The sequence below is a fragment of the Oryctolagus cuniculus genome, chromosome 6 (assembly GCF_964237555.1).
Source record: "Oryctolagus cuniculus chromosome 6, mOryCun1.1, whole genome shotgun sequence".
Lineage (NCBI taxonomy): Eukaryota > Metazoa > Chordata > Mammalia > Lagomorpha > Leporidae > Oryctolagus > Oryctolagus cuniculus.
In genome coordinates, this window is record NC_091437.1 from 138,079,377 (window position 1) to 138,103,538 (window position 24,162).

General features: G+C 37.6%; 1 protein-coding gene across 10 annotated transcripts in view; it reads right to left on the reverse strand.

The window, feature by feature from the left end:
• The window catches only part of CSMD3 (CUB and Sushi multiple domains 3), a 1,302,111-nt gene that overhangs the window by 400,851 nt on the left and 877,098 nt on the right, over positions 1-24,162 (reverse strand). For all 10 annotated transcript variants that reach the window (XM_051844773.2, XM_051844775.2, XM_051844772.2 and 7 more), the window contains 3 exons: positions 13,255-13,442; positions 7,766-7,954; positions 3,490-3,606 (listed from right to left, as the gene is read on the reverse strand). In XM_051844773.2, coding sequence (XP_051700733.2) covers positions 3,490-3,606; positions 7,766-7,954; positions 13,255-13,442 — 494 coding nt within the window. The remainder of the gene's footprint in view (positions 1-3,489; positions 3,607-7,765; positions 7,955-13,254; positions 13,443-24,162) is intronic.

A 24,162-nucleotide genomic window follows, 5' to 3' on the forward strand; every position in this document is an offset into this window, starting at 1 on the left:
AGTGTTCAATTTCAAGGGAAATACACATCCTTTGTTTATAACAGAGGGACAGTTTCCTGGTGAATATTTTACATGCCTTCTTAGTAAAATTTCTTCCTCCAATTTCCTCAAAAAAAAAACATAAAAATAGTGCTTAATAACATAAATATCAACTTCAAAAAATTCTTTAGAGAGAAACATAGAGCAGACAAAAGGAGGTACTATTTATTAAAGGAATGCAATGCTTTTTCACCCTTTTTTATATATTTCAATATATACATATACTGGAAAAAACATATAGATGTTCAGCTCATTAAATTTTCACAAACACAACTTTGGAAACAGCACTCAAACCAAAAGGCATGACATTATCAAAATCTAAAGAACAACATTCTATTTTGTGAATATACCAATTCATTTATCTGTTCAACTGCTGATGTCTTCTAGGTAGTTTACACTTTATCATGAGTTTAGATAATGCCTCTGTTAATATTCAAGTATGATTTGATGAACATATGTGCTTATTTCTGTTGGGTAAATATGTAAGAGAGGGATTACTGAATCACCAAGATAATAATGCATGCCCAGTTTTAACAAATAATATGTTACAAAGCAGCTATGCTGATTTACATTTCCATAGGCAAGTATGGTTGCTCTACAGCTTTACCAGTACTTGACCATTTGGGGTTTTCACATCTGTTTCATTCTGGTGAGTATATAAAAGTTCATATTATTTTTTATTGACACTGTCTAGAGCACATATAGAACACTAACAACTTCATTCTTTCACATACACATACACAAAGCATCTTGCGTATAAGGTACCATATGGAATGAAGTATGACTACCACATGCATTCTTCCTCTTGTCGTGTTTTATTATTATTCATAATAATGATAATCACTAAAATTTCTATTGAGGAAATTCTAATCCTCAGAGTGGGGTGGGCATTTGGCACAGAGGTTAAGTTGTGACTAGGGATGCTCACATCTTGTATCAGAGTCTGGGAATTAGAGTCCTGGCTCCACTTCCAACCCAATTGCTGCTGCTGAGCACCCTAGGAGGCAGGAGTTGATGGCTCAAGTACTTACGTACATGCCACCCACCCGGGAAATCCAGACTGAGTTCTAGGTTCTCAGATTTGGCCTGGCTTAACCCTATTTCTGGCATTTGGAATCTAAACCAGCAAATAAAACATATTGCTATTTCTTTTTCTCTATCTCTGTCATTCAACAATTAATCAAATAATAAGTTTTTTAAAAACTTCAGTAATATTTATTCATTTACATGTTAGTTCCGAATTCTGGGAACTGCTGGAGTCTCCACTGTTTTAATATACAAAAGTGATATGAAAACAAATAAACTGAATGTACAGGCAATGGCAAAGCAAGATTATTATTGCTTTATGACATGGGAAAGATTTGAATTATTGAAGATACTATTTTGAAATGCTGTTTCAAAATACAGTAGATTTTCTTTTTCTTCTCCACAATGTGCAGGAATAAGAGCCATTTTAAAGGAAGTAAATATAGGCTTCATCAATAGAAATTCTTGGTAGTGAGATTATGTTTGTTCTGGAAAAGCACATTTTCAGAGATACTGATATCCTTTGATATCAATAAACTGGTATATTTTCAAAGAAAGTTGATTGGAATGGTGATTAAAATGAAAATATCTTGTGATCAAGAAATGAAGGAACTGGGAGTATTTTGTTTGAGAAGAAAATACTTGGGATAAAGGTGCAAGGGTAGAGAAAAACATAGTGGTGCCAGAACTGTGAGTTGATATGTTTGAGGACGTTTAGGATAGAGTAAAAATTGGGGGTTTTTGGTTGTTGTTGCTGTTGCTGTCCTCTAATTCTATAGGGCAGAACAACAATAAATTTTGTAGAATAATTGTGAAGTGATTGGATCTGTACAAAAGCTAGGTAGGTTTTCTCAAGTAAGCTTCTAATCAATAAAAGTATCTGTATTGCAGCAGTTCATCATGTTTCTGGAACACCACAGAAATGAGTGTGCTGGCTGTGAGAAGTTGGACTCCATTACTTAAATGATTTCTCCCAACTTCAAGAGATTATCTTTCATATAACTTTGATTATACTTTGGAAGAGCTGTATCTCAGAGGATCTTGGTTAGCTCTGAAAAGAAAGGCCTCTAAATCTGCATTTCTCGCCATGTAAATACAGATTTAATTAAAACTTGCAACCTGTTAAGATGCAAAACCTAAGTGCTAATTAAACCTCTATTTACATAGCAAGCAGTATGTAGCCCTCCACTTTCTTGTATAGTATCAAGGAATGTATTTTAAAGCCTATTAATCCACTGTACACAGGAATAATAGAATACTCTGGTTAACTTCCAGCAAAGAGATTGTATTCTGGATATCAACAAAAATCATAGTTTACAAAGTCTACCTCAAGCCTGATGACCAGTACCACAATATTTAACATTTTTTCTCAGTAACATTTAATGTACTATAGAAATCTAAACATAACAATCACTTATATTCCTCACTTCCCCAATAAAATGATGTATATTTTTAGTAAAGGTTAACTCTTTGTTAAAACACCAATACAGTTTTTATTTTAAAAAATTGCAATAGTGTTTTCACATTGCTAGGAATTTTTTGTTTGTTTTAGATTTTTTATAGTAAGTATAATATAATAGTAAAATCAGTAATGGCATTATAATAACAGAGCTAAAAGAAAAACTACTTCTTGAAAGTAGTTTTTTAAAGAAATAAATTATTTTTAATAGATTAGGCCATGGAGATTTACAGGTTAATAATTTTCATTCATATTTATTTTCATATATTAGGATGATCATTTCCCACTGTTAAATTGTTACACTGATCAATAGCATTGTTAATTTGCTAATTGGTTGTATTGCATGAATGAACCATATTTAGCACTACAGAGTCTTTCATTTACGTGTAAAAGGACATTTATTTACATCTACTACAGCACAGTGTAATTTTACACTTCAAAGTTCAATTATGTGAGATACATCTTCAGCTAGATTTTAGAGAATTTGAGATGTAAGAACATATAGAATTGTTATAAATTTATATGGGACTATAGTTATAATAAATAAACATAAATAATTTATAAACAAGCACATATAAAATGTGATATTTGCTTTACAATTGGCTCAGCTCTTCAGAGCATCTTTGGATTCCTCTTGGAAGTTCTGAAATCGACCATACTATACCACAGACAAAAGCCATCCTATCTGAGATTTTGTTGATATAATATTCCAAATGATATTAGTTATTTTATCAAAAGAAAACAAATATCTCATATCGCCATTATGACAAAAACAAGAGCACATCATAACATTCTAGAAAATTAATTCCAATCTTCCCTGTAGTTAATTAAATTGAACTTTGTTTTAGCAGAGTTTAGTACTGTGCTTCTGCTCATGGAAGATGACTGTTAAGGACTAGGAAATAATAAAAGTCCCCATGAAAATTCCGAAGCTAGCCCAATTCTGATTGCTTGAGGTAAAGTACCTTTTCCATGGGTTACATCAACAGTCCAGGTACAATTCAGAGAATTTGGGTAAAATTCTGGGTAACCAGGTGATAAGATTGTTCCACTAGGCCCTCTAACGTCTCCTCCACATAATGCTGAAAATATAAAGAAATACAGTGTGAACAATCAGAGAGAGGCCAACACTGAACAAATCTCTTACCTGGTCTCTTGAAAAAGGATGAGTCCCATTATCTTACCTAAGCTACTTCTTGGTAACAACATAAATTTAAAGACCTCTTCCTATATAAGAAAATCATTTCAACCATCATAGCACTAGAGAAGACAACTGGATGAATAATCTCTGAGTAGTAGTACTGGCCCCAAGTAAACATAGATCAACTCACTACATTTAAATTTTATGTACAAACTTACAGATTGCTAAATATAAGCAATATTAGCATGTGAAATTAATTGTTTAGGAGCCCCTCCTATTTTCTTTTAAAGATTTGATTTGATTTATTTATTTGAAAGGCAGAGTTACAGAGAGAGAGAGAAGAGAGGAGAGACACACAGAGAGAAAGAGAGGAAGAATCTTCCATCTGTTGGTTCACTAACTCATGGTTGCATTGGCCAGGGCTGGGCAAGCGGAAGCCAGGAGATTCTTCAGTGTCTCCCACGTGGGTACAGGGGCCCAAGCACTTGGGCCATTCTCTGCTGCTTTCCCAGGTGCATTAGCAGGGAGCTGGATCAGAAGCAGACCAGACAGGACTCAAACCAGAGCCCTTCGGAGATGACAGCACTGCAGGCTGAGGTCCCAAGTTCCTCTTATTAAGCATGAAGGAAATGAACTATTACTGATGAAACATAGTCATAAATATTTCTAGAGGGATATGTGTCATTTTTCATACGATTCCTTTAAAACAGCAAAGTAAATTGTCTAAGTTTTGGAGTTCGCTTCTAAAGTTCTACATTTCTTTAATTATTATTTTTTCAATGTTATTTGAAAGTTAGTTACACAAAGTCAGGGACAGAGAGAAAAAAAGAGCGAGGGAGAGTGAGAATCTTTCATCCAGTGTTTCACTCCCCAGATAGCTGTTATGGCTGGAACTGGGCCAGGCTGAATCCAGGAATCAGGAGCCTCTTTCAGGTCTTCCCATGTGTGGAGGGGTCTAAATACTTGGGACATCTTCTGCTGCTTTTCTCAGGCCATTAGCAGGAAGCTGGCTCAGAAGTAGAGCAGCAGGGACAGAAACCAGTACCCACTAATGGATTAGCATTATAGGCAGAGGCTTTGCTCACTATGCACAATGTCATGTAGAATGAAAAAAGAATTTTTTTAAAGAGCACAGATTTTGTAACTAAATTTCCCAAATTAATATAAATAAATAAATGTTTATGAACTTAAGTCAAATACATTAAAATTTGATTTAACATTTGATTATTTGAGAACAAATCATTGCACAATGTTTTCCATTATATCTCCAATCACGAGTGCTTATGATTTGTCAGAAAATTTTATCAATGTTAGAAGTTAGTAAAGACATAGGTAGACATTGGTGTAGTAGTTAAGTTGCTACTTGGGACACTCTCATTCCAGGTCTTTCATGCCTGGTTCAAGTCCCAGCTCCTGTCTTTCTGATCCAGCCTCCTGATAAAGCTCATCCTGGGAGGCAGCAGATGATGGCTTAAGTACTTGACACCCAAGTGGGAGACCCAGATAGAGTTCTGGGTTCAGAGGTTTAGCCTGGCTGGTCATGGCTGTGGTGGGCACTTCAGGAGTGAATGAGTGGATGGATGATTTCCCTGTGTCTGTCTCCTTCAAATGTTCAAGTCTGTAGTGCTCCATGCCTGATCTAGCTTCCTGCTAATGCACCTAGGAAGGCAGCAGAAGATGGGCTCAGTGCTTGGGCCAACTACCACCCACCTGGGGGACCCGGATGGAGTTCCAGGCTGCTGGCTTGGGTCTGGTCCAGCCCTGGCAGTTACAGCCATTTAGGGTAGTGAACCAGCAGAGAGAAGATTTTGTTCTGTGTCTTCCTCTTTGTAACTCTATCTTTTAAATAAATAAGTTTTTTTTTTTAAAGGAAAATGCTCTACTAGGTTAAAACCTGTATTCCCATTTGATAGGACTTTATTTCATACAACTAGAATAAAACTTCTCAATGAACAGAAGGATGAAAATTAGTTAAATTATTGCCAAAAATTCAAAAATGTTAAAAAAGACCAGCATATCAGCCAGGTGCTCTTCTGTGAGCATGTGTGCACATGTGTATTATGAGTGTGTAGGGAATAGAGGGAAACTTTTTCTGTACATCCACATCCTGCTATCTTTAGCTGGGGGGTGGGGCTGGCGATAATGTCTTGAGAATTTCCTGTCTGCAAGGTGTACCTATATAGCTGTGTAGAAGTTGAGAAGTTAAAAGGACATTCTTGGGCCAGCGCTGCAGCTCACTAGGCTTATCCTCTGCCTGCCGCGCCGGCACCCCAGGTTCTAGTCCCGGTTGGGGCGCCAGATTCTGTCCTGGTTGCTCCTCTTCTAGTCCAGCTCTCTGCTGTGGCCCAGGAAGGCAGTGGAGGATGGCCCAAGTCCTTGGGCCCTGCACCTGCATGGGAGACCAGGAGGAAGCACCTGGCTCCTGGCTTTGGATCGGCGTGGAGCACCGGCTGCAGCGCACCAGCCGTGGCGGCCATTTGGGGGGTGAACCAATGGAAGGAATACCTTTCTCTCTGTCTCTTTCTCTCACTTTATAACTCTTCCTGTCAAAAACAAAAAAACAAACAAACAAACAAAAAAAGACATTCATCAAGTGAAGGATTAAAGTACTAAGTAGTATATAATGTATAACACATTATAACATTTAAGAGGAGTGATCCACAACTAATATATTAATAATTATGTGAAACACAGAGGGAGGGTGGAGGTCCAGGGCAGCAGTTAAGATATTGCTTGAGATGCCCATATTCCATATCAGAAGGCCTGGGTTCAAATCCTGGCTCCAATCCAGTTTCCAGCTTCCTGCTAATGCCTACTCTGGGAGATAGCAGGTAACTGCTCAAGATCCCTGCTACCCACGTGGGAGATCTAGATTGAGTTCTAGGCTCCTTGCTTTGGCCTGGTCCAATCCCAGCTACTGCAGGCATTAGGGAGTAAATAGAGGATAAGAACCTACTCTCTCTGTGTGTTTGTTTCTGAATTTCAAATAAATAAAAGTAAATAATTTTAAAAAAAATACACAGAGCAGTCTTTTAAAACGTTCAATGTCATGCTATGAGAAGTATGCCACATTGTTCTTTCTTAGATTTGAATAGTTGAACAACTTCTGTTTTCATTTTTTTAAAACCTGTCAGAGTTAGATTTCTGTCAGTTATAATCACATAAACATTGACTATTACAAATAATATTGTACAAAATTCAAGGAAGGCATGTTGTTGATTTCTTTAAACCTTGTTATAAAATACAAATTGGCCTAAGCTGTTCCTAAAAAATGATGATACTGACAGTACTTGAAAATTTAATCACTACATGACAAATGTGATCTCCCACCATAAAAAAAACTGTACAAAAGTTGGAGATAGTCCTATAAATAGAAATTAAAGCCTAGAACTAAATAATGGATAGATTTACATTGACTGTGCTTTATGATAAAGTAAATATGAAAACACTTCTCTGTCTTAGAAACATTTTTTCTCACTATATTTTCATATACGGATCTTGAAAAATTAGGATCTTTGTTGAATTCTCATAGAAACAGAAAAATAAAAAAGGACACTAGTATGTTACCTATGATAATTAGTAACTTGCCATCACAAGGCAGCCTGGGTAAGTTGCTATGATGCTGTGTAGCAAGTTAGAATTGCGGGGAATAAACTGCGCTTCTGTCTGGACTAGTGCAATTGCCTTCCAGAGCTACAAGTGAATGTGCATTGTTTGTATTTATGGGGAACAGAGGGAAAGCAAATGCTGTGCTCTTTCACTGCATTTGTCTGATGTGAACTTGGCGTGTGCAATGAATGTTCTTTCTCAGACTATCTACAAGATGTATTTAAAATGCTAACAACAGCACACACACACACACATAAACATATGCATATGTATATACACATAAATGCATTATATTTTACAGCATTTTTAGGCATAGGGAAAATATCTGATTATCAATATTATTTTATTAATATTTTGATAGCATAAGTTGTCAAAATTCCAGAGAGTCTTTATAAACTATGAAAAATTTATATTTATGTTAAACTTCACATTTTATACAACTATACTGATTTTTTTATTGCACATGTTTTGTACATTGAATGAGTTCTTACCATCACACGTTGGAAGGGGATGACTCCACCAGTGATTTTTTTCACACAGAAGTGGTTCTTCATGGCTTAACCTGTACCCTGGATCACAACTAAATGAAACAGTAGATCCAATAGAGAAGTCATGACCGTAGCGACGGCCATGTACAGGTATGCCTGGGTCCAAGCAAGAATATGTGTTCACTGTAACACCTGAGAAACAAAGAGTATATAAAAAAGGAGAAATTTGATAGATTTCAGACAGATTCCTATTTCTTCAAACAACAGAGGATGATGATTTTTCACAAATAAATTAATATACTCAAAGCACCATTTTAAAAAGTATTTTAATATTTTAAGGTTGGCTTTGTGGCATTGCCTGTGACACTGGCATCCCATATGTGCACCATGTTGAGTCCAGCTGCTCTACTTCCAATCCAGTTCCCTGCTATTGGTCTGGGAAAAGCAATAGAAGGTGACTCAAGTGCTTAGGCCCCTGTACTCATGTGGCAGACCCAAATGAAGCTCCTGAATCTTGGCTTCAGCCTGACACAGCGTTTGGCATTACAGCCATCTGGGGAGTGAACCAATAGATGGATAATCTCTCTCTCTCTTGCTCTCTCTCTCTCTGTCTCCCCCCAACTGTAACTTTGATTTTCAAATAAATAAAGAAACATAAAAAATTGTATTTAACAAGTTTTTTTTACCAATAAGGATAAAATTCAGATTAATTATATAATAGTGGGATGAAAAGATAAAATTATGTATCAAACTTTGTATTTTAGACATTTTGTATATTTGGACACACACACACATATATGTATACAATAATAATCATAGTTGTAATTAGCATTTCCAGAAGTTATTATATTCCAGGCACAGTTATAAATATTACATAAAAATTTCTTCATTTAATAATTATGAAAGGAGCTGTCATTGTTGTATAGTGGGTAAAGACACTGCCAACAGTGCTGGCATTTCATGTGGGCATCAATTCGAGTCCCGGTTACTTCATTTTCAATCTAGCTACCTACTAATGTGCCTGGGAAAGCAGTGGAGATGGCCCAAGTTTTTGGGCCCCAGCACTCAAATGGGAAACCAGATGAAGATCCTGGCACTTGGCTTCAGCAATCTGCAAGTGAGCCAGCAGATGAAAGATTCTCTCTGTCTTTCTCACTCTCTTTGCCTCTCCTTTTCTGTGACTATATCAAATAAATAAATAAATCTTTAAAAATAATAATAATTACAAGAATATGGGACCAGCATTCTGGCCAAGTGGGTAAAGCCTGAAAAGCCAGCATCCCATAGGGTGCCAGTTCTCACCCTAGCTGCTCCACTTTCTATCCAGCTCCATACTAGTATGCCTGGGAAGGCAGCGGAAAATGGCCCAAGTGCTGGGGCCCCTGCCTCAACATGGAAGATCAGAAAGAAGCTCCTGGCTACTGGCTTTGGATTGGCCTCGCTCTTCTGTTGCGGCTATTTTGGGAGTGAACAAGTGGGTGGAAGATCGATCTCTCTCTCTCTCTCTCTCTCTTTCTCTCTCTCCCTCTGCCTCTCCCTCTCTATATATATAACTACGCCTCTCCAATAAATAAATAAATCCAAAAAAATGAATTGGCTACTTCTGAGGTTCCCTGTGTACTGAGAAATGTTTAGAAACATTCCTTGCCTCAATCTGGTATACTTCAGTATCACTTCTCCAATCAGGTCAATAAAAATGTCATCAGATATACTGTCACTTGATTCCTGAGATACAAATTAAGGTATAATAAACAATTATCTTTTTCTTCCTAAATGAGAAATTTGAACAATAACTACTTCTTCTATATTCTAACTAATGCTTCTATATTCCACAATATATTAATTACCATTTAGAGTTGCATGATTATATTAAATCACATTCACATAATAAAATATTTATTTGAATGAATTACCCAATTTTAAGTTTTTTAAAAAATTCTTTTTATTTGACAGATACAGTTAGACAGTGAGAGAGAGAGACGAAGAGAAAAGTCTTCCTTCTGTTGGTTCACCCCCCAAATGGCCGCCACGGCTGGAGCTACACCATTCCGAAGCCAGGAGCCAGATGCTTCTTCCTGGTCGCCCATGCGGGTCAGGTGCCCAAGCATCCTCCACTGCCTTCCTGGGCCACAGTAGAGAGCAGGACTGGACGAGAAGCAACTAGGACTAGAACCCGGTGCCCATATGGGATGCCGGTGCCGCAGGCGGAGGATTAACCAAGTGAGCCACAGCGCCGGCCCTGAATTACCCAATTTTAAATGAAGCTAAATAAAAATACTATATAATAGATTTTGAATTTAAAAGAGGTAAATTGTACATTTTAAATATATTTATCAAGCATATTCATTTCATTTCAATGCTGGTTTTAATAGGAAACTAAGCTGCTCCTGGAATTGTATTTATTTTGAAACTAAATAATAAATGATAATGATACTACTACTACTACTAATAATAATAATAAATAGAAGTGATTTTCCTGTTGGGAGAAGGGGGCAAAAAATTGTACTGAAAACCAAAAATACATTATGTTACTGAAGTCTACTCTAGGTTGTTACTATTTTAACACATTTTGAAAACTACAAATAGCCTTATCTTATTGTTACAGTTTTTGCAATGCCCCTGTTTTTAGTGGAAGATAGAGGAGGGCACAAATTGCCTGGGGAAAGGGAATAAAATGGAAACACAGAGTGTGAGCAGTAGTAGCTTTGCAGAAAATCTTTTCCATAGAATTTTGGTTCAATGTGAAAATCTAATCATTTTCTCTTTTAATAGATTTGAAAGTCAATATGCTTTAAAATTTATCATTAGAAAGCTATTGCCTCTGACCTAATCAATATTAAGGGTGATTTTCACCAACCTCATCCTCATTCAGCTCTTAGCTTCTACTTTGCATTAGTCCTAATTACTTGGACAATGTCACCAACCACCTATTAGTTACAGATTTGATGTTGGAAGATATGCTTCTTGTTTATCTTATTCATGTTAATTCGTTTCAATTAAATCTCATTAATTTATATCTTATTATATATCAGCTGTTATGCTACACTTTTTTTTTTTTTTTTTTTTGACAGGCAGAGTGGACAGTGAGAGAGAGAGACAGAGAGAAAGGTCTTCCTTTTGCCGTTGGTTCACCCTCCAATGGCTGCCACGGCTGGCGCGCTGCAGCCAGTGCACCGCGCTGATCCGAAGGCAGGAGCCAGGTGCTTCTCCTGGTCGACCATGGGGTGCAGGGCCCAAGCACTTGGGCCATCCTCCACTGCCTTCCTGGGCCACAGTAGAGAGATGGCCTGGAAGAGGGGCAACTGGGACAGAATCTGGTGCCCCGACAGGGACTAGAACCCGGTGTGCTGGAGCCGCTAAGTGGAGGATTAGCCTAGTGAGCCGCGGCGCCGGCCCTGCTACACTTTCTACACACAGTTTCAATTAATCCTTAAAGTAGTCTGATACATTGGTGGAGTGGAATTAAATGCAATCTATTGGGCATAGAGTAGACAGCAATATTCTAAAAGAAAAGGTGTCTACATATATGTGTTCATTAATTACTAGTAAGAATTAACTTTGAAATGGAATTTTAAAAATGACTATTCTGATTGAGCTTTAACAAATACAAGTTAAGCCAGATATCTCAATTACAGCAGTTAGTGCAGTTGAAATCCCAAGTATGTGTGACTCCTCTTGCCGAATTTTAAAATAATGTTTAGGAAATATACTTCTGGGTCATAGAGCTTGAAATAAAGGAAAGATAACATAATTAAAACAACATTGTGGGTAAAATTTAAAAGGAAAAAGCAATGAATTTATATAAATTTTGGTTTAAAAATATATGAAACCATTGACCATATGTACTGAAGAGAATGTCCTGCAGCCAATATAAAGCTATATATTTCAAATGCCAAAATATTTTCCTAAGAAGGGATCATTTGAGACTAAATATAAAAAGTATTATAATATTTGCATTTGAAATAAAATAAATATAACTTGCAGTAACCCACTTGTAGTGTGCTATTAGGTTCATTTACCAAAATTACATTTCACCAAAAGGTATATGGCAATGCAGTTTTTGGTAAAAATGTGCACACAAGTGAACTTTTTCACATGCATGTTTGTACACATGAAGAGGGGACTTCAAAAAAGTTCTTGAAAAAGTAGAATTAAAGATAAGCTTATTTTGGTGACAAAATTTTGATGTCTGTGCATACTTTTTTAATAATACACATTTTCTATGACTACTTGATGACCTTTCATATATCATATACAATATAGCCTCATGAATGTAAATATGCAAGTATTTATAAATGAAAGTGACTTGTTTCCATGTAAATATTAGAATCCAATCTTTTTTATTAAAAATTTTAAGGCTTCTTAACAAAACTATATACCATTAAGTGGGATAATTATGAATTTCAAATATATAGAGGATACAAATATGAATGTCATGTTACCTGGTAAATAGATAGTTATAGATATTATCTTCACTGAATTATACCATCTACATAAAAACATATCCTATTTTCCTAACTTCTGGTCACTATTATGAATCCTACATTAAATGATGGATAATAATCTTCTTTTCAAGGAAAAGTAGCATACATATGAATGTATATGATATCTACATATGAAGTGAACATGAACAATGTTAAAACTTGTTAAATCTGGAGCTATCCTTTGGTGTGGCTGGTTGAGCCAGTGCCTGCATTCCATAAAGGTGCCAGTTCATGTCCTAGGTGCTCCACTTTCCCACTCAGTTCCCTGCTAATGACCAGGGAAAAATAGTAGAAGATGGCCCAAGTGCTTGGGTACCTGCCGCCCATGTGGGAGACTGGGAAGAAGCTCCTGGCTACTGGCTTTGTCTTGTCCCAGCCCTGGCCATTGCAGTCATCTGGGGAGTGAGCCAGAGGATGGAAGATTTCCCTCTCCTTCCTTCTCTATAACTTGTCAGGTTTTAAAACAAATTGTAAAAATGAAAATTTGATTCCAAAATCCTAAATTGTAATTTGTTCTATATAGTCTTTGACCAATTGTGTTAATCATATTTGAATATGTGGATATTTTTTACTTTTGGTTGTTAATGTAATATTCAACCTTTTATACAAAATAATAGTAATGATTTTTCAAATGAAAATGTGTGTCAATATCATGGGTAAAATATGCAAGAAATTGATTTATGAGTTAAATGCCAAAAAATTGGCAATATTCGTACATATCAGATTTACTATAGTCTGTTTTGTAGAATTATATAAATAGTTTTTCAAAAAAACATCTTTTCTAAGAATTTGTTACTTCAACTTCTTTAGTATTTTCTTTTACCATGATATTAGATAATTTTTAAAATTTCTTACAGAGTAGAGTGTAACATACACCTTATTGACATTGACATTCTTATAATCAAGGAAGCTTATTTTTAAAAAAATGAGAGTTGCTAATTCTCTTAGAAACACAATGATAATACTTAATGTAAGACAAACAGAATGGAAAAAACTGTCATTACTTACTTTCATAATGAATCTTGAAACCATTATTGGAACGGCTGTTGTCTGTTGTAAACAAAAGGTATATAAAATTACTGCTGCTAAACAGAAACTGGGGCACTTGTGTGCCATTGTAAGATCCAAGCAAGGGTGAAAGAAGGTTTGGTCCATCATGAACTTCCAAAACATCATAATTCAGTTCAGTCTGAAATCTAGAATTAAGAGACATGGGTGAAAATATATTTATTGGAATAACACTATATAGAAAACAATGCTTTACACTGTTATTTAAATTATTATTTAGGGGCCTAAACTGTGATGTTGTAGGTAAAGCTGACGCCTGCAGTGCCAGCATCCCATATAGACACTAGTTCGAGTTCCAGCTGTTTCACTTCTGATCTAGCTCTCTTTTATGACCTGGGAAAGCAGTAAAAGATGGCCCACGTCCTTGGACCCCTGCAACCTTGTGGGAGACCCAGAAGAAGCTGCTGGCTCCTGGCTTCGGATTGGTGCAGCTCTGGCCATTGTGGCCACTTGGGAGGTGAACTAGCGGATCGAAGACCTCTCTCTCTCTCTCTCTCTCTCTCTCCATATATATATATATATGCCTCTGCTTCTGCCTCTGCCTCTCTGTAACTCTACCTTTCAAATAAAATAAATAGATCTTTATTTTTGACATTTTACCATTTTCATATAACTTTCTATAGCTTATACAATATCTAAGATAAGTACGAATCTATAATTCGCAAACACCAATGTTACAAGTCCTCATTCCTGTGGAAAATTATCATGAAAAACATGCATATGTGTTTTTCATAAGTATATACCTTCAAATATTAGATTATCCTTAGTAAATAAATTATCTCATCATTAACCAAGCATATTTTTAGAGTAACCTTTCTGCCTTCTTTATTTCTATGGAAAACCATGTGATTTGTATTTATTTTCAAACAATTATTCAATTTTCATCTTAATAGTATAAATATTTCAAAACTGACATCTTGATATAATTTTAGGGACAAAAAATAAGGTAACTCCCATTATTTTTTAAATTTTTATATATTTATTTATTTGGGAATCAGAAATCTTAGTCAGTGATTTACTCCTCAGATGCCTGCAATAGCCTAGGATGGACCAGGGTGAAGCCAAGATTAAGGAATACAATCCAGGTTCCCAGTGTTGGGGGCAGTGACCCAACCACCTGAAACATCACCTGCTATCTCTCTCTGTATGTGCATTAGCAGAAGCTGGAATCAGGAGTGAAGCTGGAACCTAAATTCAGTCTAATGCAATACCCGAATGGTGTCTTAACCTTAGACCAAATGCCCACCCATCCTATTATTACACCCACTTTGCAGATAAGAAAACTGAGGTCTTTAGAGCGTAAATAGTACCACATTTTTCTTTCTTAAATTATGAGATACTCTTCAAAACCAAGTTTCTCTGATCCTATTAACTACTCTGTGTTCTTTTTTTTTTTTAAAGATTTTATTTATTCATTTGAGAGGTAGAGTTACATACAGTGAAAGGGAGAAAAGTCTTCCGTCTGCTGGTTCACTCCCCAAATGGCCGCAACAACTTGAGTTGCGCCGATCTGAAGCCAGGAGCCTCTTCCCAGTCTCCCATGTGGGTGCAGGGGCCCAAGGACCTGGGCCATCTTCCACTGCTCTCCCAGGCCACAGCAGAGAGCTGGATTGGAAGAGGAGCAGCCGGGACTAGAACCGGAGCCCATATGGGATGCTGGCACCGCAGGTGGAGGATTAACCTACTGCGCCAGGGCACCAGCCACTATGCTGACTCTTTTTATTATTAGATTTTTGATTGCTGTTCAGCTGATGTTTTCATTTTTTAAAAGAGACAAGTATTCTATAAACTATAATAAATACAAAACCACTTTTAGAGTATTTTACAGATCTATTCACAAAATGGTATGTTATATTCTTTCCTTGTTCTTCAGGTTGTAAACCTGGATCAGAATTAGCTATGGAAAAACTGTCACATGGACTTGAAGCAGTTAAGGACATGACATTTCAAATATGCCCAACTGGTAAAGTGATTATTTGTTGTTGAAGTCACTTGAAAAACCGTTACTCCAGATAGGGACATGGGGCCTACCTTTTCCTATATAAAGTAAGTATGAAAAGTTTTGGGAGGGATGTCCTTCTCAAGGCAAGAATAGAAAACAGACTTGGTAGCCAGAGACTAGTAATTAATTAGCAATTAATTAGCAATTAATTTGAATAAACATACTCTTCAAAGTAACCTTTATCCTTCACTATCTCCTACATTCTCACCATCCTCACATTTCTTTTAGGCACACGCTTGGAATTCACTACCTTTATCCAGACATTTATTTATCCTGTTATTCCTTCACAAATGTATTGTTCTTTGTTTAAAAATTATAAAAGCATCATACTTTGGCCATTTCTTTGGATTTAACTCTCTTGTAACGTTCCTCACAAACATGTAAACTTTAATGAAACTTTGACATTATTATCTTGTTAATCAGTTCTTATATATTTTTTAAACTTTTATTTAATGAATATAAATTTCCAAAGTACGACTTATGGATTACAATGGCTTCCCCCCCATACCGTCCCTCCCACCCACTACCCTCCCCTTTCCCACTCCCTCTCCCCTTCCATTCACATCAAGATTCATTTTCTATTATCTTAATATACAGAAGATCAGCTTAGTATACATTAAGTATGGATTTCAACAGTTTACTCCCACACAGAAACATAAAGTGAAAAATGATAGATGATTTTTTTAAAATGATGATGAAATCAGAGCAGACCTATTGTCATGTTTAATCCCAGTGAGAGTCAAGTTGGGAATTGATAATTTCTTTTTTTTTTTTTTTTTTTTACAGAGGACCAGTTTAGTATGCATTAAGTAAGGATTTCAACAGTTTGCACCCCCATAGAAACACAAAGTGAAATATATTGTTTGAGTACTCATTATAGCATTAATTCTCAATGTACAGCACATTAAGGATAGAGATCCTACATGAGGAGTAAGTGCACAGTGACTCCTGTTGTTGACTTTACCAATTGACACTCCTGTCTATGGCATCAGTAATCTCCCTATGCTCCAGTCATGAGTTTCCAAGGCTATGGAAGCCCTCTGAGTTCTCCGACTCTTATCTTGTTTAGACAAGGTCATAGTCAAAGTGGAGGTTCTCTCCTCCCTTCAGAGAAAGGTACCTCCTTCTTTGATGACCTGTTCTTTCCACTGGGATCTCACTCACAGAGATCTTTTGCCAGAGTGTGTTGGCTTTCCATGCCTGAAATACTCTCATGGGCTTTTCAGCCAGATCCGAATGCCTTTAGGGCTGATTCTGAGGCCAGAGTACTATTTAGGACATCTGCCATTCTATGAGTCTGCTGAGTATCTCACTTCCCATGTTGGATCACTCTCCCCTTTATTTACTCCATCGGTTAGCGTTAGCAGGTACTAGACTTGTCTATGTGCTCCCTTTGACTCCCAGTCCCTCCACCATGACCAACTGTGAATTGAAATTGATCGCCTGGAACAGTGAGATGGCATTGGTACATGCCACCTCGATGGGATTGAATTGGAATCCCCTGGTATGCTTCCAACTCCACCACTTGGGGCAAGTCAGCCTGAGCATGTCCCAAATTATACATCTCTTCCCTCTCCCATTCCCACTCCCATGTTCAACAGGGATCACATTTCAGTTAATTTTCAACACTTAAGAATAACTGTGCATCAATTACAGAACTAAACCAGTCATATTAAGTAGAACAGATTAAAAAACTACTAAGAGGGATAATGTATTAAGTTGTTCATTAACAGTCAGGGCTATGCTGATCAAGCCACCATTTCCCATAGTGTCCACCTCACTCCAACAGGTTTCCCTCTTGGTGTTTGGGGTGTCCCCCAAAGGGACAAATACCATATGTTCTCCCTGATCGGTGACTACTGACTGAATCAGTTCTTATATTAACTGTGTTCCTAGATCCAAAGAATCAACATTAGAACATAGGGGAAGTGAAGATGAGCTCTCTCCCTTCCTTTCAGACTTACAGAAAGTTGAGCATTTATTCCCTTGTCCATAATGATCAGCAACTCAGGAAAACCTTTTCCTAGTTTCATCATTGTTTTTTGGTACATGTTTTAACTTTGGCCTAACTATGTTGATAGGAAGACCTCCCCTGACCTCACAGTGCAGGTCTACTAAATTGCACAATTTATTACACATTTTGTGACACTAACCACATCTGTGTTTTCTTTGTCCACAGCTTAAGACCTGTAAAAGTTTATAAGTTCTGTTGGGTCAGTGTCTTTCTGTCAATGGTTTGCTTGTAGAAAACACTCAATAAACAGTAAAGTGAATGTTTTTGAAAGACAAAAATGTCTTTCTCTTGTCTAGAGTAGTTAACAACTTTACACAAAAAAATTTCAATATAATCTGATGCTTCAGTATTAGCTATGTATTTTTCATCCATTTGAAATGCATCTCCTACTACATCTTCAGTATTTATCTAGTTATCTCCAGTATTGCTTAAAAATCAGTTAAATTTTTAAATGTCTAGTAATTTTCAGAAATCATTTGTACTATCATGCCAATCAGTATTTCCCAGTAAATGATACAAATTAAACCATAGCATTCCTCAAAAAAATGAAAATAAATAACATTCAAACCTAATTTTTAAATGCTTACAACTGAATAGAAAACAAGAAATCTATTTATTTATATAATAACAATCTGTGATATAATTATGAACAAGGCATATTAGTTGTCAAAATTATGTGCTCCTGGCTCCTAGCTTCAGATCAGCCCAGCTCTGACCATTGCAATCATTTGGGGAATGAACCAGTGGATGTGAGACATCTCTGTCTGTCCCCTCTCTGTTTCTGTTATTCTACCTCTCAGATAAATAAATAAATTTAAAAAAAGAAATGCAATTGAAATGTTTCAATTTGTATTGATATTTTATCCAATTAAGCAATATACATTGTCAAATGTATGAATTTTATAAACTTTACTTCTAATTTTGCAAACTGACATTTGTCTAAAAAAATTTACAATAATACACTGTAGAGAAGGAAAGATACAGGAACATACAAGTCCTTTAAAATGATCAAGCAATTGGGCATAGGATTCTATTATTTTGCTGCTTTTTAGTAATCTATTGTAAATATCGAAATTGTAGCTTCACTTTGATGGCTATCAGTTGACAACAGCCAAATTAAAATTCATAGAAGAATCAGGGATTGATCTGAATTGAAACATAAAGATATTTAATTCTTAATAACATAGCAACATTAACTGGTGATATGTAGAAAACTGTTCAGTAGCAGTGAATCTTGAAAAGGAAAATCATCACAGATTGGCCCTAAGAAACTATCAAAATATGATAAGAAGGAAAATATGATACGGTTACATAATGAATTGAGTTTCTTTCATTTGTGTTTTAAGATATTTGTATAAATTTCTTATGAATTATCTCAATCTAATATTCATTTATGATATAAAATTTATGATAAGCGATTATTATGGAACCAGAATAGTAAAAATGAAATTGGATATAATTTTCTTCATTACTTATGTCTTGAGAAAGCATTCTTCTTGCAATTCAAATCTATTGTGACCAAACTGAAATAGTCATCATAATGTAACTATAAAATAAATTATTCTCTAAGAGACTGATACTGATGTCAGGGAGCTGAGAACATGGAAAAAGCATAGAAAGATTTGCTTCAGATGATTAATAGTTAAGTGAGTTCCTCTTACTCAGAGTTAGGAGTTGCAAATTTAAGAGCTTCAGGGGGGCTGGCGCTGTGACACAGTGGGTAAAGCCACCACCTGCAGTGCTGTGCCGGCATCCCATACGGAGAGCGGTTCGAGTCCCGGCTGCTCCACTTCCTATCCCGCTCTCTGCTATGGCCTGAGAAAGCAGTGGAGGATGGCCAATTCCTTGGGCCCTTGCACCCACGTGGGAGACTCAGAAGAAGCTCCTCGCTCCTGGCTTCAGATCAGCACAGCTCCATCCGTTGTGGCCCTCTGGGGAGTGAACCAGCAGGTGGATGGGAGACCTATCTCTCTGCCTCTCCTTCTATCTCCTCTGTGTAACTCTGACTTTCAAGTAAATAAGTAAATCTTTAAAAAAAGAAAGAGCTTCAGGAACAAATTAAACCAAAAATTCCTGTGTATATCTCAGAACATTTGAGTATGTCAAGAAGAGGTGCAACATTTAAAAGCTACATGCTTGTTGGTGTTATTGTTATTCTGTTCTGTATTTGATAGGAAATAAAGTTTCAGTGACTTAAGCTGCTTGAGGTAATCTCAAGAAGACAACTAATAGCCAATACATTTTTAAGTAATTTTTAAAAAGTTTTGTAGATTAATTGTAATCAGTTGCTACATTTAAGAATACAGGGTAAAAAAAAAACCTGTAAAATAGCTATGTCACCATCCTAATTATATTATCTGATTTCCAAACATTCCATTCTCAACCATTTTAAGTGAATCATCGTTCTTTAGGAAACTAATAGTGGAAAGCAAGCAGCATAACCCTATAATAAATATAATTCATTACTTAATGAGAAGAACCATTAAGAGTTGACAACCAGTGTCTTTGCAAAACAATTGCTGGAAATCATATGGAAACTGAATTTTTTCAAGAATGAGGTGGTAGATACTACAAAAATGATACTTTGTTTCTCTAAGCAATCTTTAGAGAAAAATAAAGCATTAAGACATTATAAGATCAATATATAAGGGCCGGCGCTGTGGCTCACTAGGCTAATCCTCCGCCTGCAGCGCCAGCACCCCGAGGTTCTAGTCCCGGTTGGGGCGCCGGTTCTGTCCCAGTTGCTCCTCTTCCAGTCCAGCTCTCTGTTGTGGCCCAGGACGGCAGTGGAGGATGGCCCAAGTGCTTGGGCCCTGCACCCACATAGGAGACCAGGAAGAAGCACCTGGCTCTTGGCTTCAGATCAGCACAGCGCAATGGCCGTAGTGGACATTTGGGGGGTGAACCAACGGAAGGAAGACCTTTCTCTCTGTCTCTCTCTCTCTCTCTCTCTCTCACTGTCTAATTCTGCCTGTCCAAAAAAAAAAAAATCTATATATAAGGAACTGATAGACTTCCATACATATTATTTTGAAGTGACCATTTTATGCCAATAACCTAATGAATAAAGTACATTTTAAAATGTTTATTTACTGGCCGGTGCCGCAGCTCACTAGGCGAATCCTCTGCCTGAGGCGCTGGCACCTTGGGTTCTAGTCCCCGTTGGGGCACTGGTTCTGTCCTGGTTGCTTCTCTTGAGTCCAGCTCTCAGCTGTGGCCCGGGAAGGCAGTGGAGGATGGCCCAAGTGCTTGGGCCCTGCACCTGCATGTGAGACCAGGAAGAAGCACCTGGCTCCTGTCTTCAGATTGGCGCAGCGTGCCAGCCTTAGCAGCCATTTGGGGGGTGAACCAACGGAAGGAAGACCTTTCTCTCTGTCTCTTCCTCATTGTCTAACTGCCTGTCAAAGAAAAATAAAAATGTTTATTTACTTATTTTTAAATATATATTTATTTATTTTATTAATTTGAAAGGTATAGAGAAAAAGGAAGTAGGGAAAGAGAAATCAATTCTCCATCCACTGGTTTATTCCTCAAATGCCCATATGCCCACAAGAGCCAGTGCTCAACCAGTTAGAACCTAGAAGCCAGAAACTCCATCTGGGTCTCCTATATGGATGAAATATACTCAAGCATTTGAGCAATCATCCACTGCCTCCCAGGATGCATTGGAAGGAGGGTGGATCAGAAGAGGTGGCTCAATCCTAGCCATGGCTGCCATGTTGGACATAAATTAGTGGATGAAAGAAAGATCTTTATGTATTTCCCTCTCTCTCTCTTTCTGTAAATCTGCCATTCAGATAAAATTAAATAAATCTTAAAAAGTTAAGAATTCAAAATTCAAACCAGCATACTGATATGAGAATGCATGTGTCCCAAATGATGAGTTAGTTAGCTGCATCACAACACCTACACGATGAACCACATTTTAAACTTGATTAAATACACAGTTCGTTCCATTGCTACTGAGTTATTCCTGATCATAGGATGGCTGCTTAAGATCTGAATTCACTTAAAAGAACCAAATTTCTGGCAAAGCACATGGAGTAAGGACAGCACTCTAACAAAATCTCATACACTTAAAGCATTCTTAGGATAGGAGAAATGGAAGAAAATATTTAAATAATGTTTTCCTTCAAATATATTTTAAAAAAAAAGAAGTTTGCAGGTATATGTGTCTATTAAGAGCAAACAGGATTCAAGTCCAAAAGGAACACTTCAATTTAAAACATTTAAAGACTTGAGACTTCATATTATTTATACAGATCATGATTCAAAAAAAGCATATTGATATGACTGTGCTCTTTCTTCTTGTTCTAAAACCCTAAAAACACCACTGATGAACTTTTTAGATTTATTTCATTTATTTGAAAGGCATAGTCAGAAAGGGAGAGAAAGAGAGAAGGGGGGAGAGAGAGAGAGAGAGAGAGAGAACGAAACTTCAATCCCGTGGTTCATACCCTAGATGGCTGCAACAGAGCTGGGCCAGGCCTAAGCCAGGAGCCAGGAGCCAGGAGCCAGGAGCCAGGAGCTTCATCCAGGTCTCAAACATGAGTGCAGAGGCTCAAATACTTGGGCCAATTCCACTGCTTTCCTAAGTGCATTATCAGGAAGCTGCATTGGAAGTGGAGCAGCTGGTCCACAAATTGGTGTCCATATAGGATGCTGGCAACACAGGCGGTAGCTTATCTGCTATGACACAATGCTGGCCCTAAATTCTATTTTTTGTTAAGATTTATGAATTTAAAAGCAGAATGACAGAGATAGGGAAAGGAAGGGAGGGAGGAAGGGAGGGAGGGAGGGAGGGAGGGAGGAAGAGAGAGGGAGAGAGAGAGAGGGAGAGAGAGAGAAAGAGAGATAGGAGATAGAGATATAGAGATCTTTCAGCTTCTGGTTCACTTGAAATCCTCACAGGTGTCTCATATGGGTGGTAGGGACTTAAGAATGAGGGCCATCATCTACTGCCTCCCAGAAGCAATAGTAGGAAGTTGCATTGGAAGTGGAGGTAGGACTCCATCCTGTGTACTCCCATATGAGATGCAGGTCTCCCAAGCAGCAGCTTTAACCTGCTATGCTAAAACACCCACCCCTGATAAATTCTTACAGCATCCTGATTTTTTAATATTTCCACTATTTGGGCTAATAATCAAGGAATGATTTTTTTAAAATGATTTTTAAATCATTTTAAAGAGGTGAAGGAGCTATTAAATGTGTGATTTATTTGAGTGGATAGTTTAGGGATTAAGAAATGAGGCAAAACTGACAAGTCTCACCTGACAATGTTCATGGGGAGAAGCCAAAAATTGTTGAACTCAGAATCATTCCCCTCCCAAAGCCTGTTGTGGTTCCCTAGAGGATTGATTATTGCTGCTGAGTAAAAATCCAAGTATTGTAAATTACTTTTCCATTTAGCTTTCTTGCTTCTAGCTCAATTTAAAACTTTTGTGTCTTAGTAAATAGACACAAGAATAAGAAAATGGCAGAGTAAAATGTTTTGAATAATTATATTTATAGAAATTAAATGAGGTTGTTGACTATTTAGCTGGTATCATATCCATAAAAATGGCCATATAGAGTTCATCAAAAAGGTAAGTGTGGAGCAGGGAATTGGGTGATGAGTGTTTTGGCATAGTGGGTTTAGCTCCCACAGGGGATACCATGTCAATCAGAGAGCCAGTTCAACTACCAGCTATTCTGTTTCTGATCCAGCCACTACATGATAGTTCCTGTATGTGCACCCCTGCCACTCATGTGGGAAACCCAAATGAAGTCCAATTCTGTGCTTTAGTTTCAGCCTGGCTTAGCCCGGCTGTTGCAAGCATTTGGAGGTGAGTGAACTGATTAAGAGCTCTCACTCTCAATTTTCCTCTCACTCTGCCTTTCAATTACATGAAAATAAATAAATAAAACGTTAACAAGCTGTAGGCACTATGGTACAGAGGTTAAGACATCCTTTGGGGGCGGAGCCAAGATGGCGGAATAGTGAGGGCATGCACCGATAATCTGGGAAAATTTAGTTTAATAAAAGTGGAGTTACGGTAGCCTCGGAAAAAGGATCAGGGAAAAAATTGCAGAGGAAACTCTTCCGGATCTAGTGGCTGTGACTCAGAGGACCTACGGGGAGAGCAAAGTCGCCCACCGCACGGAAGCCTAGCCGCGGGAAACGCAGGGTCTGTGTGCCAGTGCTGGAAGGGGAGTGGATATGACACAGATGACCAGCAGGGAGAGCAGGGACGCCCATGGCTCCAAGTCCACACATCAGCGCTGGAAGGGGAGGTAAGCTCAGTAACCCAAGATATTGGCGGGGAAACGGCGGACAGTATCTAGAGGGAAGCAGGCTTTGAGGTGGGAAAGTTCACCAAACTGACTACAGGAGAGAAGGGGAAAAAAAAAAAGGTGGGGGGGGGTACTGGTACAGAGGAGTTTCTCTCTCCACCAACCTTGCAAAGGCGAGCAAGAGACAAAGAGCAGGCTCCACTCTGCATATACATAACAAAAGGGTAGAGCTAAGGAACTGAGGCGCTACAATTCAGTAACCTAGGCAACCCAGTGGGAGTCCACAGGAGAAACTGAGCCCGCATAGACTCTTTGGGTACAAGCCAGAGATTGGAAGCTAAATAGCATCAATTCTGCTCAGCCATGCGGTATTACTTACCTCCTGAATAAAAAAATAAAATAAATAAATAAATAAAAAGAGAGAGCTTTATCACGCATAACCTGAGGGTATCACCTTTGCACACCTGTAACCTGGAAGAACCAAGCAGAGCTCTCAGGCCACACCCATCTCAAGCCTCCAAGGCTCCTCCAACAGCAGACAGTCCACTTAACACAGACA